At 39.5% G+C, this 13,379-nt stretch overlaps 1 protein-coding gene across 1 annotated transcript in view; it reads right to left on the bottom strand.

The window, feature by feature from the left end:
- The window catches only part of svopa (SV2 related protein a), a gene marked incomplete at both ends in the record, with an annotated part of 38,542 nt that overhangs the window by 2,055 nt on the left and 23,108 nt on the right, over positions 1-13,379 (bottom strand). The window contains 2 exons of the mRNA XM_080854402.1: positions 100-176; positions 11,252-11,325. Of these exons, the coding sequence (XP_080710528.1) occupies positions 100-176; positions 11,252-11,325 (151 nt within the window). The remainder of the gene's footprint in view (positions 1-99; positions 177-11,251; positions 11,326-13,379) is intronic.

Here is a 13,379-nt window from a genome sequence, read left to right as displayed (position 1 = left end):
TCAGTTTTTCTAGTGAAACACTCAATGTCCTGCTACAAAAGAGTATTTCTAGATGATTTGGAACACGAATACTGAGACAGCTCTCTCTTCAAGAGATACCTCCACATGTCTCTCCCTCCTGGAAAAGCTCTGTAGTCAGCAGAACCAGGCCGTAGTAAGAGAATGCATTTGAGAACCTAGAACAGATATAGTTGAAATTGTAATATTTCAACTGTCATTTACACTTGGGCTAAAAGGATTCAAAATGTAGTGACTCAGCATTATGGGATAAATAGCATCAGGCCTCAAAACATTTTTCAGTACATTCCTGAAAATTTGGCAAAAGAAAATCTGTGCACATTTCCATCAGCTGTGTTATGCAAATGATTCCAAGGAAAGCTGCAGGAGCAGTTGTGTATTTGGTGCTATCTAAAATAAACACATACATAACGTTCCCAGGAGTTGACATTTGGAGCTAAAACACCTATAAGGTCCCAGGAGATGACATATGGAGCTAAAACACCTAGAACGTTCCCAGGAGATGCCATATGGAGCTAAAACACCTATAATGTTCCCAGGAGATGTCACATTGAGCTAAAAGAGGGACTTAAAGTTTTCAGTTGAAAAACAAACCAAAAAAATGGCATTGAGAAAAGAACTGAACTTGAAATGAAAACAACGCAAGGACGCAGATGCCGAGTTCGCCTTCTTTCTGTTGGACTTTTCCGTAATTAGCTGTCTTGGTATGTCTTGTGTTGCGCTTGCTTAATGTTTGGCTGTTAGGAAAGTTAGCAACCAAATAAACTGATCTCATGCCAAAATGTTTGATCAGTAAATCTATGCAACCTTGACAAACCAAGCTCAGCTAGTTTGTAATAAATTACACTGTCAAATGTATAACGTATAAACGTGAGCAGTAGTGGTGTGAATCTCTCATGAAAAAGACGATCCGATTCGTATCTTGATACATGGGAAAGATATGATAAAAGAAAAGATGCATGTTGATAAAAAACGATTCAGTGAGATACCATTCAATGCGATTCGATGCAGTTTAAAAATTGAAAACACTGCGTTCAAAGGAAACAATGGACCTCATTCTCGAACATTGTCTTAAGTGTCTTCTTAAATATCTTCTTACCAACTTCGAAAGACCAACCTAAGAAAAGATTCACGCCAGATTCATGAACGTCTGGAAATGTGTTCTTAAACTGCCAAAGTTTTTTTAGCTGTGAACTGATTCTTTAATTGGACGCGCTTTCTCATGCACCTGAACTTGCATACAGAAACGCCCCGCCAGCTCCTTATAAGGGCATGCAATTGCAATGTGTGCACACTCCACAGGCAACGTGAAAGCAACTTCAGACTGATCAAAATCATGTAAAAGCGGAGTGAGCACCGGTAAACCCAGACCTAATTTCACCGGTGCAGAGGTGGAGGTATTGTGGCAGAATGTAGATGTGTCCGTTCTATTCCACTAAAGCTGTATTCACGCGATTGACTTATTCACTGCCATTTGCAGAGTTTGTATAGTGCTTTTATTCATGTTAAGACATCCAGATGGCTCAGTCTCGGAATCATGACTATAAATGTTAAACTTAATTGTTCATGACACAATTTTTCCTCCTATTTATTATTATTATAATTATTTAAATCTGATGATGTCTGTAGAATCACGCGCCTTTGATCTGGAAATCAACAACGACTTCTCTTCCTCGGCTGAAGTAGGTAGCATAGCATTGGCCATTGAAACGAATAGCGTAGCTAGAATAGCATTGGCCATTGAAATGAATAGGAGTTGTAATCTGTCCTTCTCTCCAGGTAACTCGGGTTATTTGTTAGAATACAGCCTTATTGGCTTATGCTATGCGGGCTTTGGCCAATGACAGGCTGTCATTTTTCTGACTAAGATCAAATGCATCAGGTCAGCGAGTGAGTGCTTTGCGTAGCATTTAACGGAGACAAAAACGCTTGTGAACAGGTTCATAACTTTTAAATCGGGCAAAGACCAGTTCATGTCATTTTAATACCGATATAGGACTTCATGCATCGACGTAGTCGTATCTTACACACTAAAAACAGATATCGATACGTATCTGAAGCCAATTAGTTACTCTGAATGCTCCGTGGTCGGCAGCACAGAGCAGCACACATCTGTGTGCGCTTACCAAATTTCATCTGACTGTTTTGCCAACCCGGGCCATTATTATAAGTATGACGCTGGACTCTCGATGAAATTGTGCTTTAAAGAGGGATCAGTATGAACTGTCCGTCACAGAACTGCAGACACAGGAAAAAAGCTTCTTTTTTTTTCTAATTTTGTTATTTGCTTCTTTGCTAATTTACACACTTACACTAACAGCTGAGATAGTAACTTAGCAAAGATGTATGCTAAAATCTAGACAATTTTTAGGGTCCTTTACTGCAGGATCTACGGAACCATTGGCTAACATAGTTTGTTAGTTGAAGGTCTGCCAGATGAAGGCACTTTTTGTGGTGTGGGTATGTACGTTAGTTTGGGAGACCTGGTGTATAGCTGTAGCAATGTAGCACTAATGATGTGGTCAGTGTCAAGTTTTTTCCCCGCTGATGGCTGTGAATTCAAATAAATGTGAAACAAACAAACAAATGTTTATAAGAGAGGAGAGATATACACATGCTATCCATGTGTATATCTACCTGGCAGCCCCGCACTTCAATGAAAATGCTGGGCATCCCCAAGCAAGAACATCAGCTGATGAGACGCTATTTAGGGTGAACTTCACAGGGAGAATACCTAGTAAAGTTAATGAAAGCAGATCCAACCTTCCGTGAGTGCCACAAGCTTTTATTGAAAATTCCATAAAGTAAAACAATCTACAGGCAGCCATTATACAACAAGCGAACCATAAATAGCATATACAATAATTGGATTATTAGAAAGAAAATCAATAACTTTTTTTCTTTGACAAGGTTTTTCAGGACCCGGCCTCCTATATGAATGAGGTCCTGAGGATCCCCCTCTCCAAAGATCTCTCTGACTAGTTTGACAAACCAGACAAGCTGGAAGTGATAGCCAGCTATGAGTCATGGTTCAAACAAGGGCAGGTCTGAACCCCACTTACCTTCCTTGACTGTCATGGAACTCTCCATATCCACAGCACCACGCAGGAGGGCAGCACCACTCAAATTCTGTGGCCCAGAAAGCGGCTTACAAAGCTTCTGTTTGCCAAAGACCTGTTACAGCTGAGCAAAGTTTTCATAATATTTAGAGAACAATAAATGGCGAAACACATTTTATAGTGCATGTGCTTTTTTTTCTGGTGTGGCTACTCATATTTATCTTTTTTTATATTCAATACCTATAGAAAATCAGCTCTTCCGTACCAGGTGGTACATTGAATAACTATGTTCCAAAAGCTCTGTGGCATTCAATATGACAATCTTTCTGACAATAAATGTCAAGGTTTTGTGTGCTTTCAGTGTTCAGAATGTAACATGTTAACAATTGACACATGTAAGATGAGCAGTAAACAAAGTAAGATGAGGGAACAGTAATTATTATGTTTTCTTCCTAAGTCGTTATTTTAGTAGAAACATGACTGACAACTCATATGCATAAAGACATGTACTGGTGTATTGTCCTTAGACGTAAAGGCCAATAGTTTTCTCTGTAGATGTTGAATGCATTCTGTAGTGAGAACACATTCAAGCACACAGGTTCGAGGCCAGGCCAGACCATGCATGCTGGTTGGTTCTGAAGTGGCATAGTCTTGTAACCTTGAAAATGTGAAAGGGTAAGTGATATAGAATATAGAACAGAAGGTGACTGCATAAGTACAATAGCCTGGTGACACCAGCCTACGTATTTCCGCCTGATTTGATTTCAAGCTCGTACGTAGTCTGGCCCAGGCCGGCCTAACATCGTTTCCAGGCTTCACCCTACAACTGCACCAATCAGCGAACAGTTCAGAGCTGTGACGCAAAACTCCTTGCCAAGGTGCATGTAGTACAGCAGAGTTTGTAGTTTACCAGCATTGTCTCAACTCTCGAGAACATCAGAAAATTAAAAGGAGAACAAGAGGATTGTCTTGTAAGTTTTATGATTGGAAAGGACGTCGTAGCTCTTCTCCCAACTGGCTTTGGGAAGAGTTTAATCTACCAGATGGCCCCGTTAGTAATGGAGAGACGGGAGACCGAATGCTTACCAAACGTTGCTGATTGGTTAAGGTAACTCCAATGATTTTAAACCTCAAGCTAAGCACCCGCCCATCTCGGAAACGAAAATGCATGGGGTTTTGCCAGACTGACTGATGGAAAGAAATGGAGTCACATGCTGGTAATGGCCAGGCTATAAGTACAATGTCATTCACAAAGAATTCATTCTACCTGTGGTATCTGCCTGCAGCATTCATCCCCGGGCTCTGTAGTCATTTTTTCACAATTGGCACGAATACACCTGTATCAGGAAAGAGATTTGAAAATGTGACAACATTGCAGGTAAAGTGTATTTGAATGTTGTGTTACTATTAAAGACCAAAGTCACCAAATGCAATGATTTAATGAGACCAAATGTTTAAACACTGTAATAAATGGAAGTAAACATACATTACAACAAGTTACACCCCCTGCTTGGCCCATTACTGTTGTCAGATTACATTGCTGGCTGTGATCTAACTAAAACTTTACATGTAGTAGGTATAACTTAATGACGTTTGTGGTACTTGCATTTACTTAAACACCGGAAACCTAGCTTTTCACAACCTGTAACTAACATGAACACACTGTATTTGTTGCATACTTGTACATGAACACACTGTATTCACATATTTGACTCTCTTGCATTGGGTTGTCTTCGACACAGCCCACATACCATAGCCAATGTTCAAACATACAAAAGAAATTGTCAAAGTGATATAAAATGAACTAACCATTCACAAATGTCCTGTTGAAGCCTAAATTCTCGAACTTGTTCAGGAGCCTCTTCTTTTTCCTGGTCTGACTGGTTCAAAAAGGTATGAGTGCACCATTGGGTCCAGCCGCCATGTTTCTCCCAAGGTACATGCTCAACAGTTGCCATGGTAGTGCCAGGGCCCGTCTCTGATATCATGAATCCTTACTTGGGTGAGCTCGCACAGGCACTCAAAATAGGTCGCTCTGAGAAGGGTGCTATTTTGCTTGATCCTTGTGGTATTTTGACCTAAGTTATGTTAAAGACATGTAATTAAGACCTTATGGAACCATGTCAGCTCCAACCATGTGGGAAATGACTCCTGCACACAGGGGGCTAGCAGCATTAGCACACAGCAGGCTAGCTGCTCAACACACAGGGGGCTAGCAGATTCAACTCACAGGGGGCTAGCAGCATTAGCACACAGGGGGCTAGCAGCATTAGCACACAGGGGGATAGCAGCTCAACACACAGGGGGCTAGCAGCATCAACTCACAGGGGGCTAGCAGCATTAGCACACAGGGGGCAAGCAGCATCAACACACAGGGGGCTAGCAGCATCACACTAGCAATGATGAGGCGATGAGAGACTGGAGACTTGCAGGCGAAATGACACTTGGTGAGTGAGAGAACAAAAAAAGAAAAAGAGAAAGAGATGAGGCCTTAAGAAATTGAGAAGTTATTAAAATGCAGAAAAATAAATAAGTTATGTTAAAGACATGTAATTAAGACCTTATGGAACCATGTCAACTCCAACCATGTGGGAAATGACTCCTGCACACAGGGGGCTAGCAGCATTAGCACACAGCAGGCTAGCTGCTCAACACACAGGGGGGCTAGCAGCATTAGCACACAGGGGGATAGCAGCTCAACACACAGGGGGCTAGCAGCATTAGCACACAGGGGGATAGCAGCTCAACACACAGGGGGCTAGCAGCATCAACTCACAGGGGGCTAGCAGCATTAGCACAGAGGGGGCAAGCAGCATCAACACACAGGGGGCTAGCAGCATCACACTAGCAATGATGAGGCGATGAGAGACTGTGGAGACTTGCAGGCGAAATGACACTTGGTGAGTGAGAGAACAAAAAAAGAAAAAGAGAAAGAGATGAGGCCTTCAGAAATTGAGAAGTTATTAAAATGCAGAAAAATAAATAAAGAATCAGACAGACAGACTGACAATCAGACAGGTACCCTAAAGTCAATCAAAACAGTCCATTGTTATCAGTGGTGAAATATAACAAAGTATTTCTACTTCTGTACTTAAGTACATTTAAACTTATCTGTACTTTACTTAAGTAAAAATAATAGTGCATACTTTTTACTTTTACTCCGTTACATTTTGTAGCTATATCTAATCATTCAACATGGATCCAGAGGTAGCCTCGACTGAGCCCTCTGATATGAGCCACCCTTGGCCTTATTTAAAACACATGTTTAAGTTAAGAGGCCCCAAGAATGACTTGTGGAGGTTTCAGTGCGTTTCCTGACTACCTCAAAAAAGGAGTTGCTAGCCTTCAAAAATCCGCCTTCAAATTTGGGGAATTAGGTCGTGTTATGCGGAGTTCTTGCTATGCTAAGTTAATGTCTATGACTTTTGCATATCATATGCGGTTACTGACATGATTTTATACTGTTATCTAGCAAAATACATGTTGACGTACAGCAATAGCATCAAAATAACACGATTGTACCTTGATTATTTATTTAACGTAGTGGTAAGATAACTTGAGTGGTCAAGCTAACTTGAAGATTTGGTATAAACTTTGCAAATAATCCCTGGTAGATAACTTGTCATCCACAGAATTGTAAGATAGAGTGTGAACAGTATTACAGACAGTAGGCCCAATAAGTACACCAACCTTTCCAATTAACAAATGTTGTTGCTTATAATTATTACTCGTAGTGACATCTGTAGAGGCATTTATTACCAGTAGCTATTTCTTTATCAAAATGGAAAAGCCTAGACATTGAGAGACAACCCATTGTGTGAGTACTTTTACTTTTAAAGTACATTTAAAAGTAACTACTTTTTACTTAAGTAGGATTGTTGATATAGTACTTTTACTTTAACTTTTACTTTCCTGGGTACTTGTACTTTTACTTAAGCCGTAGCTTCTGCTGCGTGTGCACACTACCCCTGAAAAGTGACAGGATGAGAGGAATCTATGTTATCAGTACATTCCACAGAGCAAAATTTCAGCCACATCCGTTTCCATAACATTCCTTTTCTTAAAGTGACATTAAGCTAGCCTGACGATGTCATACTCATAATTCTAGTCAGAATACTGATACTGACCCATTGGGCTGTGATTATGGGGCGCGTTTCAACGAACCAGGGAAAAAAAATGCCTCTTCGCTCAATTGGATACCTACAACCAATCAGAGCAACATAGTATGACCATCTTATACATTAAAACTTTTACCGGATCCCGTAGGAAGGACGGCAAAAACATATTTTCGATCGACAAATGCCTTGATCGCGTTTCTCTGTTCCTCTTTCAAAATGAATGCGTTGTCAATATCTGTGAGATACGTATGCCTGCTCACAAACTTATTAGCAGCAAGGCTAGCTAGCTACTATGTGTTTCAATGGATTTTTTGTCTAAGCGTTAGCAATAACCATCAATAACCATCAATAATGGTCTAGAGCGCTTCAGTTAAGACCTACAATCCTCGGCAACATTCGTGTTGCACACACACAACTAACCGAGTCAATGTAGACATAAAAAAAGTCGTGTAGATAGCTTAAATCACATAAAATATGTCCCATTAACAGGCTCCCAAGACGCCACCATCTTGGTTCGATTTCTAATCTATCTATCTAATCAACTCAAGCGTTGGTTGGTCATCTGTCCATCATCTGTCCATCATCGTATAAAGCCCGCCCTGACAATTTGATTGGTACGACAGAATCCTGACTTCTGATACTCTCTCCCCAACTGCATAGAGCCAGACTGAACTTCCCTGACCAAAAATGTTGTGGGCGGGGTTCGGGCTGGTATCCAGGCTAACATTAAGCCACAATTTTACCTTCAAATAACAGCTTCATTTTGGCGGTACACTGACTCGGAGAATGGCTTCTGTGCCACTGCCTCAGCATGCCTGCTGCGCCTGGTATGGTATTGCACTCGCAATTAAGGTTGGGTACCGAAAACCGGTTCCAATATGGCACCAGTTCCAATACAACAATACCTACCTGGACCGAAATGCAACGCAGATTTCGGTGCTTCCTTTCGGTGCCTGAGCCGATTCAATCAGAATCATAAAACACGGGACGAGGTGTTAAAACTGTCCATAATAAATTAATAAATCATGCAGCTAAATGAACAAAACTTCCGTAAAAAGTTGTCCTATAAATAAGAATTATTTCAGGCTGCAACATGAAACACAGAGGCTGTTTCCAAAACAGTACAAAACTAGCGATAGCTAACGAGCAGTAACGTCAGTGGAGTCGATCTGTCTGAGTATGATCTGTATGAATAATGTTTTGGGTTGCTAGCAGATTTCGTGGGGCACATATAAAATTGTCCCATCTCCCAATGTAAACTTTGGACAAAGCACAAACAGAGCTAGCCATCAATATAACAGAGAAAATGCCGAAAGGTAAACGGTCAAAAGTGTGGCTGTATTTCGCACAAAAAGACTCAAACAACGTAACGTTGAGCAAATGCAACAAAAAAAAATGCGTGTAAAGGGGGGAGAGGAGGCAAAGGCAGATCAGAAATAATTTCCAGAATTATTATATTTGTGTGAAATCTTGTGATATTACTTTACCGTGTCAGTCTACATGCTTCTTTCACTTCTGGCGTTGCCAGTTCCATATCCTTCAGCTTAGCAACAAATGCACATGTACACTATCCATTATGGGGTCTCAAAGCACGATTTGTATTTACAATAGCTGTGTAAAAGTGAGCTACACTCTTCTGTGATATGGGTGAAATTTACACCAAGGTTTCATGTTATATTCCAATTTGAATTGAGTGGCCTACCTTATATTTTATCAGATTATGGTGACAGGACAGCCTTTAAAGGGATTATGGTGACAGGACAGCCTTAAAGGGTGACTTGGTTCTGGCCCACTGGCGTCTATCAATTTTTGAGTGTGCTGTGCTGTGCTGACTGGACTGGACTGGACTGTGAAAGAGAACACATGTCCAGTGCCCACCAGTATGCCTAGCAATCTGTGGGTTACCATGGGGTTAACAGGTGTACTGTATCTTATTTGGTAAGAGCAATTGACAGACACTAGACTACACATCTAGTCTTAAATTAAAGCTATTCGGCAAAGTAAGGATTGACCTTATCAAGCAGTTGTTATAGGTGTCCAAAGGACAATAGCCAGGTAACTAAAAAACGTAAGGTAATGAAGAGAAATCAGTGTGGTATAGGGATGCGTACCGGTACGCCGGACCGGTTCTGGACTTGTAAAAATGTTTAGGTTCAGGTCCAGAAAAACCGAAACCCCAGTGATTCAGTACTGGACTTGTAAAAAATATAGCACTCACATACTTTATCGTTTTCGTTCTAGACCATCTTAAACCGTCCATAGATTGCGAAATTCGCGGTGGAAAAAGACATTCCTATACCGTTACGCACCCGGACCGAAATGTCAGGCAGATTTCGGTGCCTGAGCCGATTTAAATAAATAACAGCAACAAATCATGCAGCTAAATCTTGAAAACTTATGTAAAATGTTGTCTTATAAACAGGAATTATTTCAGGCTGAAACATGAAACACAGGGGCTGCTTCCAAAACAGTAGAAAACTAGCGATAGCTAACTAGCAGTAACGTTAGTGGTGTAAGTATGATCTGTATGAATTATTTTGTATTTTTTTGCCTGGCAGATTTCGTGGGGCACATTTACAACTGCCCTAGCTCCCACTATAAACTTTGTCCTGTGTCGCTCATTGGTGTTTTCATAGCAACAGTCTTATGACAATGAAGAGCAGGCAGCATTTCAAAGAACAAGAACAAACAGAGCTAGCCATAAACCTTTTAACAGAGAAAATACCGAAAGGTAAACAAACAACTGTGAACTAGTTCAGTGTGTTGCCCTGAGGGGAAATGGGCATGAGGGCCGTTTGGTTGTACTTATTTATATTTATTTAAGTAGACTATAAACTGTTGTTTACAGTTAATATAAGGTTCATAGTTTGAAGTGTAAAAAAAAAAGCTGTAGTTTGAAGCCAAATGTTTTGTATGTATTTATATTAATAGTATACTTTAAAAAGTTCATATATTCAAATATGCCATGGGTTCGGGTCCGGACTTATTAGGTCCGGACCTGAACCTAAACCTCTGGATTCTAATTCGGACCTGAACCTGAACGTGGGTTTAGGTATGCATCCCTAGTGTGGTATTGTGGGAGAGTAAGAAGTGGCATTTCGTGGGCATGATGAATCTGTCTTAGTCTGAACAGGGTTGTTTCATTGAGCTTGTAAATGCCAAATAGTCATAGATCGTTTGGACTCATTGAAAGATAGAATGCCACTTTTGTAAGTTGGGCTGTATGTACTGTATGTATATATTTTTAACACCAATCATCCGATTATATCGTTTTTAGTTTGAGCTTGTCATGACTTGATGATGAAACTGACAATATTATATTAAACACCTGATTATAGTGGTGCAAAGTGATTAGACACACTGTTACTTTGAAATGTATCACCATAGCATAAGTTAAGCACTGTATAGCTTAACATTGTGTACCTGAAGAAGAAAATAATATATAGGGCCTCCAATTTACCCCATAGTTTCAGCCCTAGTCTTATTTATGCCAGATGTTGTAATCCAGAAAAAATACACCAAAAATGTCCTTTCCATCATTCTATGCATTCATACAAATCAAAATGTTAAAAATTAAACAATTTAACCCAAAAAATATATTAAATAAGTTGGTTTTATAGTCCATAGTTGGCATGTAAATTAGGTCAACCTCTTTCTATGTTTTTTTTTGGTAATTTCAATGTGAAAACACAGCTGCTGAAATGAAATGCACTTATTTGCTGCCTGTAGGGCGGCTTTGCTGCTCTCCTGCAGCAATGCTTCCGGTGTGCTTGGCCAAACCAAGCCTGCCACCTCTGGTAATCCATAGACAATACACTGAAAAATGGCCTTTAGATTGGCCTTTGTATACATACAAACACATGTTGCATGCGCACGTTCAAACATAAGCTTTGAAGACATCATTTTCATGTGAAAAATGTATTTGTTTTTCTCAACTTGTCTGGTGCCTACGGTAATGTACCTAAGCATAATATACGTCAGCTGTTGCTATTATTTACTGTTTTCATATGACAGCCATTGTCTGGAGCATTTATATAGAAGACTGGTATGTCTTACCAGATGAACCATAGTAGAATGGTAGTCCAACGAAAGTGTGGGGAAAATAGGTCCTGGAATTTTCCTCTGTCCTCCTTTTGGCAAAATCACAATAAGATTATTAATAATGTCAAAGTAAGTAACACAACCAAAATTGGTAAGACCAATTTTACACTCCACCACTTCTTCACTGGGATTCACTGTATACAATACAAGTACAAAAACATTGACAAGAATAATCCCTAGAGGGTTTAGCTTTCTGCACATGAACATCATTTTATTCTCGTTAATGAGTGTTCACTTTGACCCATCCAGTTGACCTCAAACCTCAAAATGTCCTGTTTTTGTAGAGGTAATACTATATGTTTAATAATCACTCAACTCCTCAATGTTAAGTGGCATGTTGAAATATGTGAATTGAAAAAATAAAACATTTCAATAACAATGCTTGAAACCGGCTGACCTCTGAGGATGCCACACTTACTTCACACTTTGGCTCACCAAAAATTGCTAATTGCTATGCAACTGGATCCTGGATTTCCTCCCCAACAGACCCAAGTAGATGTAAAAAAGGCAGAAACACCTCTAACCCTAACCCTAACGGAGCTCCACAGGGAAGTGTCCTGGGCCTGGTGCTGTTCTCACACATACACAGCTCCAATTCCATCATATGGTTGGCTAATGACACCACCATTGTGGGCCTGATGAACGATGAACGATAAAACGGCCTATAGAGAGGAGGTGAGGCTCCTGGCTGAGTGATGACAGGACAACAACCTGCCTCTTAGGGCCTGTCCACCCGGAAACAGGTTTAGGAAAACAGAGGACCCAAAACGTGCTTTTGACACATAAAGTACAACCTCACTGTTGCTGCTAGTTTCAACAGATATCATGTCAATTTTGAGACCAGAAATGTGCCTCGTTTTGCCGCTGTATTAGTATTGTTATTATAGTTATTACTATGATTATTATTATTAACAACCATCAAAATAATGCAGCAGCAGAATTATTATTAGTGTTTAAGTTAGGTGAGACGGATGTGTTCAGATAGTGGTTGTAAAGTCATCCGATTTTTATATTCAGTACAAGTTAAGCTGCAGTGATGTGTGAGTAGTATTCATGTCACATAATATTTTATACTCAGTACACGTACAGCTGTAATGATGTGTGAGTAGTATTCATGTCATATAATGTTTTATATTCAGTACACGTTAAGTTCAGTGATGAGTGAGTAGTATTCATGTCACATACTGTTTTATATTCAGTACACGTTAGGTTCAGTGATGTGTGAGTAGTATTCATGTCACATAATGTTTTATATTCAGCAACCATTAAGTTCACTGATGTGTGAGTAGTAGAGTTGACAGCTGAAAGTGTCACATAATGTTTCTACTTTTTCATGCTATCTTGCACCATCATTAGAGGCCAAAGTACCTTTTGCTTTTATTTGAATGTATTCTTCTCTCGTTTTTTTTTTTTTTTATCAAGCACGCTCTAGACATTTTGGGCCCTATGAAAGAATATAATATTTGGGTCCCCAATATTTACGTTTTATATATATTCAGTACACATTAAGTTCAGTGATGTGTGAGTAGTATTCATGTCACATAATATTTTATAAAAGCAAAAGGTACTATAATATTTACGTTTTATATATATTCAGTACACATTAAGTTCAGTGATGTGTGAGTAGTATTCATGTCACATAATATTTTATACTCAGTACACGTACAGATGTAGTGATGTGTGAGTAGTATTCATGTCACATAATATTTTATACTCAGTACACGTACAGATGTAGTGATGTGTGAGTAGTATTCATGTCACATAATGTTTTATTTTCAGGTCACGTTAAGTTCAGTGATGAGTGAGTAGTATTCATGTCACATACTGTTTTATATTCAGTACACGTTAGGTTCAGTGATGTGTGAGTAGTATTCATGTCACATAATGTTTTATATTCAGCAACCATTAAGTTCACTGATGTGTGAGTAGTAGAGTTGACAGCTGAAAGTGTCACATAATGTTTCTACTTTTTCATGCTATCTTGCACCATCATTAGAGGCCAAAGTACCTTTTGCTTTTATTTGAATGTATTCTTCTCTCGTTTTTTTTTTTTTTTATCAAGCACGCTCTAGACATTTTGGGC

This window comes from Sprattus sprattus (genome assembly GCF_963457725.1).
Source record: "Sprattus sprattus genome assembly, chromosome: 16".
Taxonomy (NCBI): domain Eukaryota; kingdom Metazoa; phylum Chordata; class Actinopteri; order Clupeiformes; family Clupeidae; genus Sprattus; species Sprattus sprattus.
Note: the sequence above shows the minus strand (reverse complement) of the source record. Positions and strands in the feature narration are given on the sequence as shown.